We start from the raw sequence: 22,867 nt of genomic DNA on the forward strand, positions 1-22,867 counted from the left end.
AACCATCAATCTAAAAATAATGCATTTGTATTTGTTATCTTCAGCAAAAAAAAAAAGTCGCTCCTATTTTTTTTTTAAATGCTGTGGTTAGTTTGATCACACAATTCAAGAGAATAAATATTCTCATTTCCAGAACATAATTATCTTTAAAACATTTGGCATGACATCTTTTTGTTCTGAGACAAGCTCTTTAAGGGAATTGATGTCATGCCCTCCTTAGGTGACTCATCCTAAGAGTAAGAGGATGATTAGAAGGTGGCTAAACCAAGATATCCCCAGAGCTAGGCCCAAACATAAGGACTTAAAAAAGAACCAATCTCCAAGTGTGAGGTTTGTTTCTTACAGCACTAGTGCAGATTCTCTAGCATACCCTCTAGCTCCAAGAGAGGCCCAAGCAGAAAACAATCAAATATCAAAGAACTGAAATGTACAGAAATATGTGACTGTAGGAAAGAGCTCTGTGAGAATGATTGCTTTTACTTTTGTTTTTTGAGCAACACATCTACACACCAGCTGCTTGAAAGTCTGAGAACACCATTTAAAACATTCTCCCTTGAAATCTGTTGACTGTTAATATATTTTGTAGCCCTGCTGTAATCCTCCAAGACTTGAACCCAATTCATTCATCTGGATTCCTGAAGCATGGCTTGAGATTTCAGAGTCTGCCTATCTTGTAGTTTTCTCCTTTCTGTAATTATGCCGTATTCCTTTATTTTAGGGTTTGGGGTATGCTTTTTTTGCTTGGATCACTTGGGATGAAATAAGACAATTTTCACAAGAGACTATGAAGGATCCCAAATTCTTTCTTTTAGAGAAATGTAGAATCCTCCATAGTGGTAACAATTCATTGGAATATGATACCCAATGGCAGAAATATACACCCACCAGGTAACTTTGAGCCAGTGACATATTCTCTGTCCAACCTACTTCACAGAGTTATGTTATTCAAGTGAAATGAATGCACGGTTTTTTGTAAGCTGTCCTAAGCCTCCTGCAGAAAGGCAGGATTTAAATCAAGCAATTGCACAGTCAGAAATTATTTTTGTTTGGTTGAGTGTCCCCGTTCCTGTCCATTACTATGTATGTATAAATACAAAGTCATAGGAAGAAGCCTGTTGTTCTGTAGATCTCATCTCCTAGCAACGGCTGTTATTCCGTTTGCTTCGCTTAGGGAGATTGCAAACATCATAACATCTGCTTGGAGGGTCAGTTCACATTCTAAAATTTGCCACTTTGTCCAGTTCAATATCCTGTGTGTTAATGGTGTTTTATTTCCCCTCTCTTTCTGTGTTTTGTGCTCATGAACTGTTCAGAACTGTTTCTAGAAAATGCAAGAGCAGACAAGGAGAAGAATGTCTTCATTTTAAAGGAGATTTTTTTTTTTTTTTGCTAGGGAAAGACTAATAAACACATTCAGTACTTAATGTCAAATGTTTTTTAAGTGTTAAAATATATATGCAAACCAAATGTATTCAGTTTTTCTTAACATGGTCTGATGATAGAGATCTGATGACAAACATTAGTTCTAGAATTTGTAAATAATAAGCATATTTGATAATAAAAAATATTGTGGCCAAGCTATTTGCAGACATTTCCATGCAATCATATTTTGGGGGAAACAGGTTATATCTTCTTGGAAGTTAATTCTTTTCTGGGTAAAACAGACATAAGATTGTTGTATCCTGTTGAAGCATCTTATAGCAATAGCACTTAGACTTATATGCTGCTTTATAGCGCTTTTATAGCCATCTCTAATCTGTTTACAGAGTCAATATATTGCCCCCAATAATCTGGGTCCTCTTATGATAGACTACTGCTTTTATATTATTTGTTATTTATAAATAAATAAATACATTATTGTAAATAATCTCTACTTTCTAGGAGGATAAAGGAGATAGCATTATTTCTTACCTACTTTGACCTGCATCCCTGTTCTGTCTCCCACTGTGCTGTTATTGATAAGTTGGGCTATTTTCCCCTTTTCCATAAAGATAGATGAAAAGAAGGAATTAAGATGATCCACTGGTCACCTTCTTACCATCTTCTCCCATTAGTGGACAGATCATTTCCTTGACTTTTCTTCTTGTATTGAAATAAACTATTTTTGTTATTTTTGGCAAATTTGTTTTGCAAGATTTAGTTCATTCAGAGCCTCAGCCCTCCTATCTCCATCCCTACAGATTTGAGCTATTAATTTTGTTTTAGTTATGTGTCCCTCTCTCCATTTTTTATATACTTGTCCTTCTTGTGCCTCAGTTTGTCAGAGAGCTCTTTGTGCAACTATGCTGGTCTCATCTGGTGTCTTTCGTTTTTCTTTTGGACCTTTAGTATTTTCGTTTTTCAGAGTTTCAGAGTTCCATCCATGGAATCCTTCCTAATCTTTCTCTTAGTTTGTTGAAGTCATCTCTCTTAATGTCTTAATGTCTAAAACACAGGTCTGACTTTGTTCAGTCACCTGTGCCTACATTGTGGCAAATTCTAGTATAACCTGGTCACTGTCAAACACAGGATATCAGGAATTCAGGCAGTTCAAATGAAAATATAGGTTTACTGTATGCTAAAGCTCTCTATAAGAATCTGAATTACTACTGGTCAAAGCAAGTTGGCGGTAGATAAACGTTAATGGAATTCAAGGTGTGCTGGATTTAGATATCTTGCTGGGAAAGGACTCATTATTGAGGGCGCATTTGACCCCTCCCTCAGGCTCAGTCTGGTTATCTCCTACATTCACTTTGCCCCGGAATTCCTAAGACTTCCACTCCTTCAATCATTTCATCCCTATTAGTTAGGATTAAGTCTAGTATAGCTGACCCTCTCTAGTTCCCACCTCCACCTTTCAAGTGACACAGTTGTCAGCTAGGCACATAAGAAGAAATATGTTTGATCAACTCACTGCAGAGTTTGTTTCCCAGTTGATGTAAAGATGGTTAAAATCTCATTACTATAGTGCACCTATATAGGTATACCTGCATACCTTGGCTAACTGATTAGTAAAGAGTTCATCTATTTCCTCTGCTTGGTTGGGTGTCCTATAGTACACACCTATGGCAGTGTCATTTTTCTTCTGATGGTCACCCAAATACTTTCAAGAAGGCATTCATTCCTACCTTCCTTCATGTCATTCTTACTATTTATTCTTTTCAAAGAAGGAAGTATATAAGAGCCATCATCCTGCACATGTCATCTCAGTTGCGTGTAAATACTATGGAACTGAATCATAGTGGCATCTGCAGTAGGCCCATATACTTAGTATTTATTATTGAGGAGCATACAACATAATTACAGGATTAAAAAATTAAGACCCTCATATCTGCAATTCAGTATGTCATATGATAGTTGAAACATCCAGCAACAATCCGTTGGCAAAACAGTAAATTGGCCAAAAATAAACTGGGAAAATACACCATAGCTTAAATACTGGACAAATAAAATAGGGTCCAAAAAAGGAATGACACACTCTTTGTTTTGGATTATTTGAGAAGATACGTTGTATTAAAGTTAGCGTTTGTTGCTTGAAGTTTATTATTTCATAACAGTTTATTCAGTTAACTAAGACTAAAGCTAATTATACTGTTGATAGCAGTATGTGACATTTCAAATGCTGAAAGGCCTCATGTATGTATTCTCAATAATTTTTGAAAATAAATGTGTAAGCTGTTACAATGCGTTGGTGGTGGCACCTACTCCCTTTGGATGAGAGACAGTTGAATTAGGAACTCACCAAATTATATGATGAGTGCTGGGAAACTACTATTATTCTGGGTGGACAGAAACCTATACTGTTCTCTTTATAAGAACCTTTAAATGCTGGGTTAACTCTCTGTGTTCTTTGAAATGTGATAATCAGGCTAAAATAAACTATTTTATCCTAAAGGGTAGATTTTTATTATTTTTATGAACAAGTTTACCCATGTAATAGCTGACTAGTATTTGGATAAGAAACCTTGTTAAGTCACTTCTTCATTGAACATACTAACAATGTCACAGACACTAGGGAGCACTATGATTCTAAAAATATGTTTACGTTGCACTGAAAAAGATATCTGAACATGTTACTTATTAAATGCTGCAGTTTTTCTTTTGGTTGCAGAGCACTTTCTAAAAGAACAAATCAATGCTCAGAATTCATAACTAATTTCACAATGGCTGGTTTGACAGTATAACGGTGGTTCATGAGTTTTATGTACATCTTTGCTTGAATAGTTAAGTACCAGTTATCTAAAATTCTGGCCTGGATTTCTTTTTAGAGAACATAGAGATCACTGTCTGTAGAATCTGACTTGCTTGCTGAAGGTGCTTCAGTAAGAATAATTTTGAGATAAATTTTGTCTAGTGGAAGCATTAATTGATTGTTTTCTAATTTCATTTAATGATCATTACATACATGGATGGATGTATTATGAAATGCTGTATAGGTTTCCTTATTGCTTTTCCCCCACCATTTCTGTTTATTCTGCTAGCCCTGGCAATAGGCAAATCATTTTGTCCTGAGCTATGATAGCTGTAGCTGCCAATAATGGCTTTTCCATATTACAATATTTAGCAACATCCATCATATCTCTAAATCGTTTTTTAAAATGAGCCATTTAAAAGAGCACACTCCATTATTGAAACAGCAGATTTTAAAAAAATCACAAGCACATGCAAAAATCATGAAGGGTATTTTTAAAACACTCATTCTTACAGAGACCTCTTCTTACAGTGACATTTTGCTTATACTGAGTGATATTTTACTAGCTTAATATATGTTTTTCTTTTTTCTTCCTCCCTCCCTCCTCTTTCTTTTTTGCAGCTTTTGTCATCTATAATTTTCTTAGCCTCTGCTATGAGTACCTAGGTGGAGAGAGTTCTATCATGTCTGAGATTAGAGGAAAGCCCATAGAGTGAGTATCTGATATCTAAATATATATATATGCATATTTTATATGTTTTAGGACTGCAGGAAATTTGAAAGAGGTGCTTTGTGCCATATAGATTGTGAATGAAGCAGTCACTTTGAACAGTTCAAGAATGTTTGCCTTTTGCAAGGTTTCTACAGCTGAAAACTGTTTCAACTCTTGCAAAGGACGCAGATGCTTTAATGATTCCAAGAGAGATGCTTCATTTGTATTCCCATATTTTTGTAAGGCACTTCTTTCAGATACTTTGCAATATAATCATTCTCTATTGGTGGGGAAAAGACTAGATAGATATTAATTATAGCATTTGTTCTATCTCTTCTACAAGGAGCACTCTACAAGGAGATGGTGATTTATATTTATAAGCCACCTAATTGCGACTCTTGTGATATATAGAAAGTATAAAACATATAAGGAATCCAAAATGAAAAGAAACTAGTAATAAAAACTAGCCCTGATATTGAACAAAATTTGTTTATCATATCAATATCTGCCTTCAGCTAATCGATTAATTGGACTGGATTAGATTGTAACATTAGTAGCCTTTTTGTTCTTAATCCATCCAGAATTTAATTTTAAGCATTCACATTGTGCAACACCATTTCTGTTCTATTTCAAATTAACATTGAAATTAACAGGTTCCACACTGAGAACTTGTGGAATTTGCAATACTCTAGAAATACAAATAATGTAGTGCAGCTCTGTTGAAATAAGTGAAAGTTTTGTCTTAGAGTAGTAAAAGGAATATTGAATCTTCCAGATTTAATTTGGCATGAAAAGCATGGTGAAAGAAATGTTTGTATGCCTATTTTATTTATTTGCCTCTTTGATATATTTTACTTAAAAGCGATACCACATTGTCATTCCCTTGTTATATGAATAAACATATATTTATTTTATTAAGCCAGTTCCACATAAAATTTTATTTTGTTCTAATTTGACCTACTGTTCTGTTGCTTTTAGGTCCAGCTGCATGTATGGGACTTGTTGCTTATGGGGAAAGACATACTCGATTGGTTTTCTGAGATTTTGTAAACAGGTATGGGTAACAGTATCAAACTGAAAAACTGAGTACTATCACAGTGTTTTTCTTTTTCCCTCCATGGCATATTTCAAGGGGGATCTCTTGAGATTCTTTAAGATTTATCTCATTGCTAGACGTTTGACCCAGTGTTGATTAATATGAGTGGATGTATCCAGGAAATTCTTTCCTTGTTCTATCATAGTATTTTAATTTCAAATCATACAAGTAGTTCAGTGGTGAAATCCTCTGCGAATTGCCACTGGTTCGCTGCCTGCACATGTGTGGTACGCTCCAAAAGCACACTGCGCATGCAAGCATGTGTGCCAAAAGCACACTGCATATGCATGCATGCATGCCAAAAGCATGCTGCATGTGTCCATGCGTGCCAAAAGCACGCGAATGTGCACATGCGTGACAAAAGCACTCTGTGTATGTGCGCATGCATGCCAAAAGCATGCTGTGCACATGCACATTGCACACCAAATGCACACTGCACATGCGCGCATACACAGTGCACACCAAATGTATGCTTTGCACAGAAAAAGAAGGCTTAACAAGGTAAGTAGAACAGCGAGGAGGGAACAGCTGTGCCGCGCGATTTAGATTCGCTAGAAAGCACAGCTGATTGTCGGAAATACCAATTCAGACAAATGGGTAGCTTTTATCACTACCAGTTCATCCGAACCGGTGCGAACCAGTAGCATTGCATCCCTGAAATAGTTATGGGAATTAGTCCTCCTTTTGTGACAACTTTAAAAATTAGAACTAGGAAAAAACAAAATTATTTAGTTTCCATTTAAGCCATGAGTTTGTGTAAATGAAGTGCGAGTTATGGAACAGGAAATTATGGATTGAAATTTCACTAGCTGCACTGATGTGACCTGTCACTTCAGTTTTCAGCCATGAGCCTTACAATTGAATAATTTTTTTTGGTATATAATTTTATTAAGAATTTTGATTGTAATAATAAAAACTAATACAATAGAAAGTGCAAGGAAAGAGAGAAAAAAGAGAAAGGGAAAAGTGAGAATATAATAAAGGAAATAAGAGAAATGACTTCCAGTAACAACAAATGTATAACAAATTTAGTAATTTAGTAACTTTTCACCCTGTCTAAAGTTATAAATGTTTATCACCTTTCAGCAGAAACTCCCAAAAAGTAGCCAGAAGTAACAGCGTATCTTGTTTTATGCTCAATAAAGCAAAAGTAACATTCTGTTCCTTCCTTTTGCTTTTAGCAGTCTTAATCTTTAGTTCATTCAAACTTTGTTGTAGGATTTTATTCTTCTTTATTTCTTACTTGTCCCATTGCACAGAATTTTTTAATTTCTTTTGTAGATTCCGTGAAAGATCCTTTTCTGAATCATTTTCTTTGCCTGTCAGTTATAAATCCAGTATTGATACCATCTCTTGTTTTGTCAGATAAAATTTGTTTTACATCTGACATTTCTTCAATAATATTTTTGGACATAATCCATCCATAGAAGAAACATTATTATTGACATTATTGATATTGCGGCTACTATTTTCTCATTTCATTCTTCAGAAATCTCTTCATTGTCATAACCATTTTTCAGACTATATATCTTTCCTCTGCCTAAAATCTTTATACTCTTCTAGTTTTTGACCCTGTTTTTGAAATCATGAAATTGTTTATTTGTGCCTATATCTTATAAAAATCAAAACAGGATCTATTTCTCATGAGGAGCAGCTTGTACTTTATAATTATTTTCAAAATGATTTTGTAAAAGTTTCAATGTTCCAATTTTATCTGGACCCCTGGTCCATTTAAATTTAGCTTTTTGTTGTTTATTTAAGGCTCTTTAATTTCTTAAGCCTATAATTAAAGTTTTCTTTTGTTCAGGATTAAACATAGACTCACCTGACATTTTCAAACTTGTCATTCTAAAAGTCACTAATAACTTAGAAGTGGTTAATGAGTGATTTTAAGAGTGATTAGAAAATGAAATTTGCAAACTTTGTGTCCTTTGAAAGTCTCTGCTGCACTTGTGAGCAAGATAGCTAATCCCATTATCTCCCGACACACAAATCCATAAAAAATACCATCCTGAAATCTCTGCATGGGTGACTTGCTGTTGTCTCCAGAGAGGTTTCAATGAACAGGTCTACTCACCACTTCCTTGGTCTTTCCTGCAGTTGTTGGCTTCACTTTTTCAGAGACATCTTCAGTTAGCTCTACCTCTTCCAGAAGCTTCCAGCAATAGAAGAAACTGACTTGCTATTTCACTGAAAAAATAAGGATACTTGAGCAGGAACAGTAAGATAACTGAATATCAGGAAGGTTGTTCTGAAGTAATTGTTCATTTTAACCAATTGATATTGGCAGTCATATCCATTTCATGGGAACAGTAGAAACATTGTATGATTTAACCATGCATAACTTTTAGTGTGACTTATTGCTTTTACTGCTGTAATTATTTTGAGTTCGCTCTTCTTCCACAACTAGCTACTAGTGACAAATTGCTGAAGAATTTAATAGTTTAAGTAGTAATTTGTGAATACTAAAATGAATATGTTTAATGTTTATGTATACTGAACAGTATATGCTTAAGAAGACAGGTCATAACGAAAAGGTTGTGATCCTTTAATTTTTGTTTACAACTCAAAAGATTGGCATGAAGAAATGTATTACACTGCTTACATGGATAACAAAGGGTTTCTTTGAAAACAACTGTTGAAACTACAGGTTTGACTGGATCATCAATCCATTCATTTCTAGGAACAAGGAGCTGCTGTGTGCTTGCTCCTGGCATTCTGTTTGCCTAGGGCAAAAATGGCATTCTTAGGTCTCAGACAGTGATAGGTGAAGAGATTCCAAAGACCCATCATAGGTTTTGATTTGTCTCTTTGTCAGACATCTGCCTGATGACTGGGTAGTTGTGTAGGTCATTTGCTCCCACTTGTTCTTCCACTATGTCTTAATACTTTTTTCATGAGGAAGTGTTTAAAAATAAACACTTGTGGGATTGGGCTACAGGAAAATGATTAAACAGCACCCAGACTGAAGAAGAAGAAGCTCAAATGTACAGTTTAACAATTAGCTTGACATTTTCCAGTTCACAAGTTGATTATGACTCACTGTTTGGATTGTGCTTCAATTTTAATCTCTTCAAGTCTTATGATCATCACTCAAGAATTATCAAAAACAAACTTTTCCTTTTCTTTGACTTTCTTTTCTGTCTGACTAAATGAGCAGCTTCTAGTTGGTGTATTATAAAAAAGTACTTCCTTTGAAAGGTTTCACTAGGGTCATTCTATCTAGGCTGTAAAACATCAGGACGACACAAAATGGCAACAAATAAATAAACTTTTCTATATCTCGGAGATACTATTAGAGGTTGTCTATTGATATGATAGTCCTACTCATCCTTGGATTTTTCTGTGATTGTTAGACCTAGTTTACATTTAGCTGCATCCAAGACATACAGTTAACATTTCCCATACTTGAATCATTTCACAGGCTTCCCAAAGATCTAGTATCTTAGTCTGTATAGTACATGATCTTGCCTATTGCTAGGTTTATGCATCTGACAATAAATAGGACAGGAGTACAAAGTTATGTATGAATCTGACAGGGTTTTTTTCCTGATGTATTTTCGAATTTTAGTCTGCTATTTTAAGTACTGTATTAATTGTATTTGTATTAATCTATGTAAAAGAATTATTTCAGAGTCTAGATTGCTGTGAAGTATCTAATTTTTTTGTGTAGTCAAGGGTTCTTTGAATTGAAGGAAGTTTTTTGTGTACTTTATTCACAAAATTTGTTTTTGAATTGAACTCAGTTTTGAATAACTTACATGGATATGTGCTACAGAAATGGTTTCTGAGACATTTCTTGAACTGCCTTATAGACTATAGTTCTGCTCCTCCAAGATGGACTTTTTCCCACCTTTTCCACCTTGGGAATCAAGCATGAAGCAAAGTCTCATTGTCTATTCTAGAATTCAATTCAGAGAAGTCACATCAGTCATATTTTTACCTTAAGTAAGGACCCAGTTTGTGGGGGCAATAAGCTGACTTTGTATAAATATACAAAAGTATGAAGGTTATTGCTTAACACATTGTAAGCCGCCCTGAGTCTCCGGAGAAGGGTGGCATATAAATCAAATTAAAAAAAAAAAAAGTACAGTTAATTAGTATTCAAACCATCTGCTTAAACAGAAGAATGAAAGAAAGTAGGTGATCAGAGCTGTTTAAAGAACCCGGTTTTGTGCTGTTGAGATGCATTGGGACAACAGTTTCAGAATTCCCAATCCTGCTGGTGGGCAATTGTCAACTGTCCCGTTGGCATGCACAGCAAAAGAAACTCCTGGGACATTTTTATTACCAAGAGTAAAACTTTACTGATAGATTGATACAGGCATGGAAGAAGAAACGCCAGTTCAAAGATTTTGGTGCGAAGTGCATTATTATGATTTCCCAGGCTGCCCAGTGTCTATTGTCCACCAATCCAGGTCAAGCATTTTATTTTGGGAAAACAGTTTGCACCTTTCAAAAGTCTTCTGTGAAGTTTCCGAAAGATGCCCTAATTAATTCATGAGCCATGAGCCATGAGCCAAACTTCAAAAGAAATACAGTAATTTATTAGGAGCACCATTTCGGCAATATTCGGATGCAGTTAGAACTAATCCCACATAGATTTACGTTCCCCTTTGACCCTGTCTCTCCCCTCCTCTCTGGCCATGTCATAAATCACATTCTCCAATTAACCACTTGGGCTGGCTGTGAAATCCAATACCCTCCTTCTGATTGCGGTCAGGAAGAATGTATGGAATGCACTTCAGTTAGGGAAATCAATCAGCTCTATCAGTTCTCCCTCCCTCCTGCTCATGGCAACTTGAAAGCTTTGCAAGTTGACATCTTCAGCTCACAGCCTTGGGGTTGTACAATTTTGTCAAGCTGCAAATGGCTAAGTTAAATTCCTTCTAGCCCTCCCAGCTTCCCACACATTCCAATTATACCCCTCCCCCCTCCCATGTTTTGTTGTCAAGCTGTAAGCAGAAAAAGGTGTTTTGCTAGTCAACCTTGACAGCAGTATTGGGAATTACACGTAAAGGAAAAGATGAAGAAAGTCTACATCTGTATATTCTTTCTTATCCTCATTTTGTCTGCCTTTCTATTTTTCTTTCCTCCAGGCCACGCTGCAGTTCTGTGTGGTGAAGCCCCTCATGGCAATTATTACAGTTGTTCTTCAGGCATTTGGAAAGTACCAGGATGGAGACTTTGAGTAAGTAAATAATTTAATTGTAAAGACATTCTTTGTTAAGTAACACATACCTGACATGTGGAAGCAAGTCATGTCTTTATTTCAATCACTGAGCAGCAAAACAAAGCTTTGAATGGGAACTAGTTTTAGTAAAAAATGAATGCTTTCCGTAAGAACTGGGAGAACAAAAGAAGGCTAAGTGCATAAGAGAGAGTAGAATAATAATAATAATAATAATAATAATAATAATAATAATAATAATAATAGTAGTAGTAGTAGTAGTAGTAGTAGTAGTAGTAGTAGTAGTAGTAGATGATGTAGAGGTGAAAGATCAGAGCCAAATAATTATTTTGGCATATTTTATATTATTGGAGACTGGATGGGCACAAGATAGGGGTAAAAAACAGTATATTGATTCTGTACTTGTCAAGCATGCATGTTTTTCCGCCTGTAATTAGTATTTCTTCAGATACTTCGAGGCCCTATATTTATGCATGGTATATATTTATACTTATGTGAATATAAGTGCTTTATATTAGTAGGTTCCAGACAGAATAAAACAAATAAAAGACAATAAACCAGAATATAAATAGAGCTGATCTTAAATTCAAAACCTTAGATGAGCATCCTATGATCTTCATTTGACTTCAGGACAAAAGAAGTGTTGGCAGTGACTTAATTTCTGGAAAGGGGAATTACATTCCATAATTCAGATGCCACAGTCAAAAACTTCACACGCTGTGCTGTACCCAGTGATGCTATACAGAGCAAAACCAATTAGCAGAGCTTAATACATCAAATGCATACAGAATCTAATACTTCCTCAGACACCAAAGCCTCAGAGCATTACAAATTTGAGCATTATCACCAACAACTTGAATTTGGATTAGATATATGTTGCCTATTAATATTATTTCTTTAAAACCAGCATAATGTACGGTAATTCCTAAATCATATTTCTTCCAACAACCTAGCTGTCCATTCTGTGATAACTCTGTAGACTTCTTCTTGTCTGCAGACACTCTCCCAGCATCTGCACAGTTCTACTTGATTCTGGCATCAGGGAGAAATAGTAGTTAAGCATTATTAGCAACCTGCTGCCATCCAAATCTTAAGGCATGATGGAATCACCCAGTTCATATAGATGTAACTAATGAGTGGGGCAAAAAAAGAGAGCCTTTTGGCATAATCCAGTAGCCATTGAGTTGAATGTAGCTGCCGTAATAAACCTCTTGGAATATGGTGTAGTTATATGCAGATTCAGTCATAAGGCCATTTCCCTAATTTTCATTTTCACTGTTTTCACTATTCAGTAAAACATCATGATTTACTCTTTTTAGGATAATTCAATATATTTTTAATTGGCTTTACTATAATATTATAGAAATAATTAATCTGTGTGTGCCACTTTGCGGTGGCCCATTGTTTAGTGAGTATATTTGGCTAAGAGAAAGTCTATAATATAACTTTTCTTAACATAAACAATACTAAAAACATCTGACGTGTTCTTTTCTTTCCTTTCCAGTGTCACAAGTGGATATCTCTATGTGACAATCATTTACAATATTTCAGTCAGCTTGGCTTTGTATGCCCTCTTCCTCTTCTATTTTGCCACCCGTGAACTTCTCAGTCCTTATAGTCCTGTCCTAAAATTTTTCATGGTCAAGTCTGTTATTTTCCTGTCCTTTTGGCAAGGTGAGGTATTGATGTACATGCTTACAACTCACAAGCACAAATAATTGGGAACATTTATGCCATTTTTGTATGTTAACTTCATTTATAATTCAGTTGTAATTCAGACCTCTTCTTTAATCCTTTCAGTTGGTTCCACTCTGGTGTAATAAAGCAATTCATTCAGTCAAGTGCCAGGCAGTTTGAGAATCAGATTATTTCCAATTGTCATGAATAGAAGGTACTAAATAAACAAATCAGTCCTGTAGCAGTTTTTAGAATTATATACGTAAGTTTATTCATTGTAGTTCATACAATAAATCCACCATTTGAATTTAGCATCCCTTCTGGATCAGTACACAATATATATAATCAACCACTGGTTACCATATCTGCTTTATGTTCAAATTAGCATAAAAACATCACAAATGAAAGCCTGGATTGGCTAGGGAAAACTTGACATCATGTTTTGTATAATATAAATAATTACTTTTCTGAGTCTGATTAGTCATCATTCCAGACTTTGGATGGTATAAATAGACATAGAAGAGTTTTTAAAACTTTTTAAAGATATATGATCAGCAGTGGCTTTTCTAAACAGATTCTGATATGAACTGATTTTTTTAAAGTTTACTCTTTTAGGCCATCAGACATGGACTGTTGTTTGCAGTGGTTCAGATCCTTATTGTTATCTGAAGTATAGAAGGTGGCTCTAGAAAAGTATGGTTTAATAATCTAGGTCATGAGTTCTGTCTTATTTCCTATTCCACATGAGAAACTACTGGGAGAGATCATTTGGTTCTTTGGAATAGGATGCTAGTCAGCTCCCTGCTCCCAGCTCAACTCCAAAGAAGAAATAATTACCTTTTAACACCGACTAAATCTCAATAATGAACTGTATGTTGAAAAAAAATGTTGGTATTCAACCCAGGAAAACAGAGGTGCTCTTGGTAAGGAGAAAGTTTGACTCTGGGGTTGAGATTATCTCTGGATTGGGTTTGAGTCCCCCAGAAAGAGTAGATTTACAGTTTGGGAGTTCTCCATGACCCCCAACTATCACTGATTTTACAACTGAGGAGCACTTTTGCACAATTCTGGCTAATGTGTCAACTGCAACTTTCTTTTAGCTGATTGTATGCAGTGACTGCCCTCAGGAGCTGCATTTGGCTCCCATCATTTAGGAAGAAGTAAAAATACACCTCCCTCACCAAACATTTAACAGTTAACTAGTTAATTTATTTTCATTTTTGGTTTTGCTACTAATTGCATCCAGAAGTTAAAAATAAAGTTGATCACTAAGTATATGTTACACTCTATTTTATATTGTTATATTCTATTTTGAGATTTGGAATAAACTGTAGTAGAAGAAAAACACAGGGACATTTAAACCGGAGTCCAACTCCTTGCTTCGTGCAGTAATCCAAATTAAATCATCTACACAATGTAGTTGTCCAGGGTTTTCTTGAATACCATAAATGAAGGGTAACTTTCTAGATAATTGGCTTCATTGTTAAACCATTCTTATCTTTCTATTTTTCTATAACTTAAAACCATTATCCCATGTCTTCAAGATGAAAGAAGCTGCATACCCTTCCCCACAAAAAAAACAGAGGGGGGGGGAGAGAGAATATGAAACAAAATACATTAAGCAAAAAGATTTAACAAAATAAATGAGAACATGAACCAAAATCAGTGATAATCTTAGTGAGAAATGTTTGTACTGAGATATCAGCAATTAATAATAATCCTCATTAAAAATGTAAAAATGAATACATGAGGGAAAGACACTTCAGAATATTTCTTTCATTTCAGGGATGCTATTGGCCATTTTGGAGAAGTGTGGTGCAATCCCTAAGATCCGCTCGGCCAATGTATCTGTGGGGACCGTAGCGGCTGGCTATCAGGATTTCATCATCTGCGTGGAAATGTTCTTTGCAGCTATTGCTCTGCGGCATGCATTCACTTACAAGGTTTATGCAGACAAGCACCTTGATGCGCAAGGTATGGAGGTCATTACTGAATTTGCAATGAACAGCTGATTTAATTCACTCTCTGAATACTTCATTTGAAAAGTAGAATGTGTTTTCCTCTGTCGTATTTGTACATAGATTAGTACCAGATCTGGTTTTCATTTCCCTGAACACGGCTAAATAGAGGTAAAAGACAATTTTATGTAGCATTATAGGTCACTGTCCTGTGAGCTCCCCCAGCAGTTTTCTAGACTTATAAGGACTTCCCTACATAGATTATGAAATGAACAAAAGGTGATTAGAAGGCATATCCCTGTTGAATTGTGCATCTATGTAAAATAAGAGAAGTCGTTTTGGAATAACAGTCTTAAAATGAAGAGAGTAGAAATATTGAAGGCGCAGGAAAGCCAAGTAGTATTTTGATCACTAGAACACATCTCCAAGGATATAAATACAGACAGTCAGCATCACAAGTCTTGTGTTCTTTTTCTTTTTTTAATATTAAAAGTGGGGTGAGTGCTTTTATTTCTATTATAAGAGGTTCTTGATGCTCTCTGTGCTTGGTTGTTTTCTTGCAGCAGTTTAATTACCAAACTAGGTAACATCATGAGTGCTAGTAGGGAGTGAGGTTTGCTCTCAGTTTATGTTCTAGTGGTTTGCCCTGTCAGTGTTGGTGGGAATGATCTTGCTGATTCTTTGAGTAGCTTATTTGCTGTTAGCATGTTTGTCAGTTCCTTGATTGCAGTATTGTTCACTTCTTGATTGTTGGTCTGATCTTGGTGTCAAAGAAGTAAACAGTACTTCAATCAAGGAACTGGAGAACAAGCTAATAGTAAACAGGTCAATCAAAGAATAACCAAGACCACTCCCACCAACACTGATAGGGCAAGCCACTGGAATATAAATTAAGAACAAACCCCACTCCTTACTAGCATTGATGATGTTACCTTGTTTGGGTAATGAAACAACTGCAAGAAAACAACCAAGCTCAGAGAGCCCCAAGGACCTCCTTCATTTCAACCCTGAGCAACAAATATTCTTCTTTATTGGTATTTCTATTGTGCTGTTCAGAATTGATTGTATAGATTATTATTATTTTTTTTACTGAATTGCTTGAGTAAGAGTTCTGGGTCAAGAGTTTTGGTGAAATTGGGTGGAGGGTGAGAGTAAAGAATCCAACTTGCTATACAACCTGAGAATTGCTTGCCATTTCAGACTGTTGTTTCCCATATCTTCCTCTTTTTTTTCTCTCCTCCTTTTCTCTTTCCCTTGCTTTGGGCTCTGGTATCTGGCGCAGCTGTTCCATCATATGGTCCATATGGTAGGTGCCAAGCTCTCTCTGCACTTGTTTGTTTCTTCATTGTTGAGACACTTCAGCTTCCTGCACTATTTCTCCTAAATCTTCTCCTAAATCATGTTAGAAGCAGCAAATATTTGTACTTTGGGGAAATAGTGGAACATATCATTAAACATATTTCCCAAATGCTACAAAAGTTCTGCCTGATAGGAACAGCTGTAATGAAAACTTTAAAAAACCTACAGCTGGAGATCAGCATCTCTAATAGGTTTGCACACAATATGACTCAATACGCCTTCAGTATCAAAGTATTAGTATATAAGACGATCTGAAACTCTTATTGCTTTTGCTGCAGTAGATTACAGGTAGTCCTCGCTTACTAACTGCCTCATTTAGTGACCATTAAATTTATGCTGGTTTTTAAAAAAAGCAACTTTGCAATCAATTTATGATCATCACAGTCACGCGATTGCTGTTTGTGTACTTCCAGTGGAATTAAGGGTGAACACCGAAGTAAAATTGTATGTTGCAGTCAGTTGCTGTTTCACTTATAAACGGAGTTGCAGGTCTCAATTATGGGTGTTAAGCAAGGATTAGCTGTAATATGTCCACACCTCTGGAAATTATCTATACTATAGGTTATCACTGCTTTTGTTTCTTTAATTGACATAGCATACTATCCAAAATATCCCGAAGATCTTTTTACTTTTACTTTAATATTTTAGTTCAATCATAATCGACATATTGTGAATAAAAGTAGCAAAAACATTATTATTATTTTTCTCTAACTGCATGTGATCTACAGTAGCGGTCCCCAACCTTTTTGGGTGCCAGGTACTGGTTCCATAGAAAGAGATTTTTCCGCAGATCAGGTTTTGCACACTGCCTATATTTTCCGCACGTGCGCAGATGGGGCTTTGCTCATTTGCGTGGCCTGGTTTCTGGCATGCTGCAGACCAGGGTTGGTCCGTGGCCTCTGGGTTGAGGACCCTGATCTACACCATTGGTAGGCAAAATACAAATTTTCTAATTTCTGATAGATCTCTAGGTCAGTGATAACTAACCTTTTTGCCATTGCATGCCAGGCCGGGGTGGGGGGCGGTGTCCCATGCATGTGTGCCCACACCCATAATTCTATGCGCCCCGCCCCCACGCATGCATGCACGACCCACCCACCCCCACCCGCTCCTGGCATGTGATGGCCCACTACACCCGTTTTTCTCTCTCACCTGGCTCCAGAGCCTTTCTAGGAGTCTGGGAAGGGCGAAAACGGCCTTGCCCACCCCCCCGCTGGAGGCCCTGCGGAGGCCGAAAACGGCCCATTTGCCAACTTCGCATGCCCACTGATATGGCTACATGTGCCACCTGTGGCACGCATGCCATAGGTTCGCCATCACGGCTCTAGGTGATTCACAATTTATAGACCCCCCCCCCTTTTTTTTTCTTTAAAAACAGGAGCAACAAGAAAATGACCCACTCACTTCAAATTACATGCTAAATAAATAAGTTTTACAGTTTTATGTATTTATTTAAGAAAATTGACTTTGGATGGCTTTCAAAGATAAGATTTAGAGTTGGAGTCGATATTTTTTATGAAAGAACTGAAAAAAACCCCAAAATGTTCTTAAAATACGTTCACTCCTAGTTTGAGATAGTATCCAAATTTCTTTATTTGTCAAAATTAATTTCTGCCTAATTCATGCCCTTGTTAATGTATGGGCACCAGAAGAAACTGCTGTAGGTAGTTTTTGGAAAGATTTATATGATAACTGGAGAAAAGCTTCCATTTTTCATATGCGATGTTTCTTTCTAGGACGGTGTGCCCCAATGAAGAGCATCTCTAGCAGCCTTAAGGAGACCATGAACCCCCACGACATCGTCCAGGATGCTATCCATAATTTTTCCCCAGCCTATCAGCAATACACACAGCAGTCCACCCTGGAACATGGACCACCATGGCGGAATGGCAATCACATCATTTCACGTTCTCATAGCACCTCTGGTGTCCGTGACAATGAGAAGACCCTGCTTTTGAGCTCAGATGATGAGTTTTAAGGGGTTGGTGGAACATGCCATAGCCTGGAACTTCCCTTTATTTATTGAACCAGAAAACAGATTATATTCCTTTTTTACATGGTGCTCAAGTCAGGATTGGGCACCTTCTGATGCCAATTGTAAGCAAGGACCATTATGGCTAATGCGGGTGGTATGGACTTTCTTTTCTAAAAGCTTAACTAGTGCACATTTCACTTAATAAAGAAAAATTTTAAAAAAAAACACTAAATTGTAGACTAGAGCAGAGATATAAGATCAGTAAAATGCATTATGTTTGAATAGTTTTTATGTTATTTGTAAGGCAAAGGGCTGGCAATACTACAAAAATCAGACAAATGATTCCCAAGAAATGAGGCTTTATTCACTTGCTAAATTATTTGAAATGAAACTAGCAGATAATTTGCTTTCTGCACTTTCTGCACTATTATGAAAAGGTATCTCCACCCTCATAATTCTGATTATTTGTGGACAGACTATCATCCTTAGCTATTGCCCTGTTAATTTGTTCTACTAAGTTTTTCACTGTGGCCAGGATTTATTTTAATTAGTATTCCAAATTATGATATATGCAATTAGCCTTTGCAAAAGATCCAAAGTGTGAATGGGGAAGGACAAGATTGAAACAATCCATATATCTTTTTCCCTATGCAGAAGTGAAATATAGCATTTATGGGTATTTTGGGTTGCCCAGTATTTCAAAAGAATCTGCAAGATATTTTCTGCAAAACAAGATTTCAACAAATCTGTAGAGAAAGACATCTCTGTAAGAACCTAATGATCCAGAATTTCAGGGAAAGCTGCCCAAGGTACAAATCTGGATGCATATGGAAGCATGCATCCTATATATACATATATATTGGGTGAGGGACATGTTGAATTATTTTTCTTTAGACCTCATCTGATCTTCTTAGATACCAAATCCAAATGTGCAAGACTGCTTCCCTCCATTGATTTAATTTGTGATTGTATGCACTGTTAGAATCCTGTTGCCTTTTGTCATTCGTGTTTTCTTCTGGAGGAGCAATTGTACAAGCAGTAATACAGAAATCTCTTTTGCCTTGTCTGTTTTTGAGCCATGCATCTCCTGGACTTTAAATTCTATAACATTTATAGCAAGTTACCATTTGTCCTTTCTGCTGTAAATATTTTACCTATGTTAATAGTTAATTTTAAGTGCAGTGGGATGGAATTCACCTAAGATGGAGAACATTCCATTTTCCCTTCCCTTCCTCTTGTTCTTTTCCAGTCTGGCCAAGAGATCTAAACATATCTATGTGGTGTGTGGGTATTACTTTCGCCATTATTTTCTACAACCCATGAGATTAAAACATGTTGATCTCATTAGGCATGATGTATCTTTTGTCTAAGAATCACAGGCTCTCTTTGCAAGCAGTAAAATCTGCTGCCACTGGTTTTGCCAGACACATTATAAAGCTGAAAAGGGCAATTAGATTAATTGCAATATATTGCACATCTTTGTTGCTGTTGTGGTTGTGGTAACTGTGCCTGTTTAACACATTGCTGCATAAAAGGGGGGTAACATTAGGCCCCTCCTGAGTCTCCTGCATAGATTATGAAATCAGTAATGCTGATTCTGTTCTAAGCTGCTGGGTCTCCCACAGCATGTTGTGGTTATTTGGCACTTTTTCATATGGTGCTTTCTAACCCCTTCACTGGAGACTCTAAATATGAAGATCTCAGGGGGGTTCACTATATTGCTCCTTTTCTCTGTGCCTTAATATTCTCACCTGAGACCCCCGCACACGCCACATTATAGCAAAGACAGATTTCTACAGCAATTATTACCATCCTTTGTCCAAATTGTACTTGTTTGGGCAAAATGTGTTTGTGTGGACTTGGGAACTTTGCTGAAGTTTGTTTATTTTTTCCTGGACAGATAGTGTGGTTGTGTCTGCTGTCATTATGGTTTGCACTTCTCTTTTTTCAGAAGATATTGGAGAGGATTTGGATAATGGAGGACAAAAGCTCCATTCACATTTTCTGCCTGAAATAGTTGAGAACTTGAGATATGAAGAAAGGAAGACAGAACAGGAACATGTTTCTGTAAACACACAATCATCTGCCTTGCTTCAATTTGACTTGTACTATATATTCATATGGGCTAACTTTTAAAATCCTGTCATTGGTTCTGGGCACCCAGAATTCCACAAACTGTCAGCAGATAATTGATATCCAATTAAAATAACGGACCAGTGGCAGCAGAACTATGATGCGAAGTTCCTTTGCCAGGAAATCCTGGATGGATATATATATATATATATATGACATAACTTTGGCCAAAGTAACATGAGTATGTTTGTAACTCTTAGTCAAGGAAGGTTGAGCACTGTTCTTGCATAAATTATGGAGTTCAGCTCCCTGCAATTGGGGAGTAAGGTCAGTTCAATTATCCTTCAGTGCCAGCAGTAGGGAATTTTTATTGAATAGGATGACATAAGATCTCAATATTTCAAAGAGACATTGAAATTAACATTTTTCTGCTATTTATTAAAGAAGATGGATCTTTTTCCAGCTTTGACCTTGTGTAGAAGCCAGGAAAAGTGTTGCTGCTGCTTTAAGGAATTACACTCACTGGAGTTAAGGTGACTCTTACAAAGCAACAACATTTTTTTCAACCTTCTGAAAACCTGAACAAGGTCAGACTCCTTTATTGAATTGCAGAACCTCTCATGCACTTCCAAATAATGTTTGAAGCATGCACAGTCTTTCTACTGGTATTTATTTCAGTGCTACTTTGCTTCCAAATAATTTTCCTAACTATCTCGCTCTTAGTATACCTTGCTAATACTTGCACGTGTGAAAAGTTTTCATCATTAGCCTCCTTTTTAAATAGAATGGGTGAATAATGTGGCTGACTTGCCGATATTTCAGTGTTGGGGAGAGCTCTATTTTTTATTTGTATTAATGTATACCACATATATGTATACTATGTGTACAAGCCGATTACGTTGAAGCAACCTATAAGCAGTTTTAAGTAGTTTGACACCCACAAAGCAAGTACCCTGGGTCCAATAATATTGTGACTTTTTAAAAATTAGAGCCATATGAAAGCACCAGTGCTGTGTGATGGAAAGAGTTTATTCTATATCCATACAAGAAAGAGATGAAAGAGATGATTGGTCAATGATTGCCCATCTCAGTTAGAGACCAACCATTTAATACATGTGCTTATATACGAGTCCCATCAAAATAATATTGGGACTGCCTGCTTCTTAATCAGCTCCTTTCCTCTCTCTCTCCTTGGGGGTTGGGTTTTTTTTTTGGCCGTGCAGCATACTGCGAGTTTTGTTTTTACTATTTTTCCATATAGTTTAGATATTTGTATATAAATGGGGGGGGGGGGAACTGTATAATAAGACAGAGTTACTTAGTTTTGTACCTACCATGTAATAACTGATGTGAGTTCAGAGACAAACTGTTGTCTCTGTTTTGTTATTTGTTGATGTTATACTGCTTTGCGGAAACAAGCAAATACGACAAATAAAGATATAGAGATAATATAGATTGTATTTATATATGTTTCTGCTGTTTTTGTTCATTTTCTTTCTGGAATTACTTTTTAAAAGGTAGCAATTTTTTTTTAAATTCTACATTTGCAAAGGTTGCAGAGAATTGTTTTTTTAAAAAGGGTTACATGACACATGGGAAAGACTTGAAAAAGGCAGGTACCTCCAGCCAATGAAATTTTCCACTTGATTCAGAATTACTTTACACAGCGTTATTCTAACATAATGGATTCAATGTGAAGAGGATTCAAAATCCAGTAATGATCATTTCCTATGCCGGAAATAATACTCTGTTCAAATTTGGGGAATTCTTTTATCTTCCATTGGAACTAAAATATTGACATAAGAAATACAATCATTCTTTTCAGTTAATGGCTCATTAACAGCAAAAAGCTGAGCAGAGTGATTTGAATTGAGACTCAGAACAGGAAAGGGCACTAAAGTAGTAACCTGGTAACCTTTCATAGCTTGGTTGTGTAACTTTACTGATCCCAAGAATCTTATTTCCTGCTTCCTTGCCCTCCCACACCCCACCCACACACAGAAATTTTGTTTATCTAGGTCAGAAGTCAGATAAACAACATATTTTTCCAGAACTAGCGGTGGCAATCTAGTGATGGGCATGGTTACATACGGCTAGTAATGGATAAATGGGTAAACTTGGTTCAAATGATAAGTGTTTTGGTCTGGAAGGTGCTGATTTGTCAGCTATTTTGGCAGAGCAGGGGTATCAATTTTAACCTTTGCGTTGCTTCATTTGAATTACAGTTTTGTATGCTTAGACTTGTTTCGTGTCTAAGTCATAAAAATGAGGAAGTTGTGTGCCTCTTCAATTCAGTCAGGTCTGACATGAAAAGAGTGGGGAAGAGAATGTACTGGTGGAAGATATAAAGTATCAACCACTTGTAGGCCTTTAGATTCCCCATTTACCTTAAGAGAAGAAGAAGATAGCTTTTCATGCATATTCTTCCTCCTTGTCTCAGTGCTTCCTCAGACTTCTGAAGGCAGTGCCGGAGAACCATTCTTTCCCATTCTTCTCTATTTCCTCACCATCAGGAGCAAAATTTCAAGATTTTTCCATTTCTTGTTGTATTTCCACCATTTTAAGGCACATTCACGTAGCAGTTTTTCATTTTATTTCCACCCCTATAACGACTGTCTTAGGTAAAGATAAAAGGTTCCCTCACACACGCCCGCT

At 36.4% G+C, this 22,867-nt stretch overlaps 1 protein-coding gene across 2 annotated transcripts in view; it reads left to right on the forward strand.

Moving 5' to 3' along the window:
* TMEM184B (transmembrane protein 184B) overlaps window positions 1-21,672 on the forward strand; it is a 35,596-nt gene extending 13,924 nt beyond the window's left edge. Inside the window, exons 4-10 of one of the 2 annotated variants that reach the window (XM_070947426.1) lie at window positions 4,793-4,883; window positions 5,862-5,937; window positions 11,079-11,170; window positions 12,675-12,844; window positions 14,633-14,821; window positions 16,088-16,111; window positions 17,901-21,672. In XM_070947426.1, the coding sequence (XP_070803527.1) occupies window positions 4,793-4,883; window positions 5,862-5,937; window positions 11,079-11,170; window positions 12,675-12,844; window positions 14,633-14,821; window positions 16,088-16,111; window positions 17,901-18,142 (884 nt within the window). In that variant the 3' untranslated portion in view covers window positions 18,143-21,672. The remainder of the gene's footprint in view (window positions 1-4,792; window positions 4,884-5,861; window positions 5,938-11,078; window positions 11,171-12,674; window positions 12,845-14,632; window positions 14,822-16,087; window positions 16,112-17,900) is intronic. The other variant, XM_070947427.1, reaches the window with a different exon arrangement.
* The last annotated feature ends 1,195 nt before the right edge of the window (window positions 21,673-22,867 follow it).

This window comes from Pituophis catenifer, unplaced genomic scaffold (genome assembly GCF_029215685.1).
Source record: "Pituophis catenifer annectens isolate HBS135680 unplaced genomic scaffold, rPitCat1.0.hap2 SCAF_7, whole genome shotgun sequence".
Taxonomy (NCBI): domain Eukaryota; kingdom Metazoa; phylum Chordata; class Lepidosauria; order Squamata; family Colubridae; genus Pituophis; species Pituophis catenifer.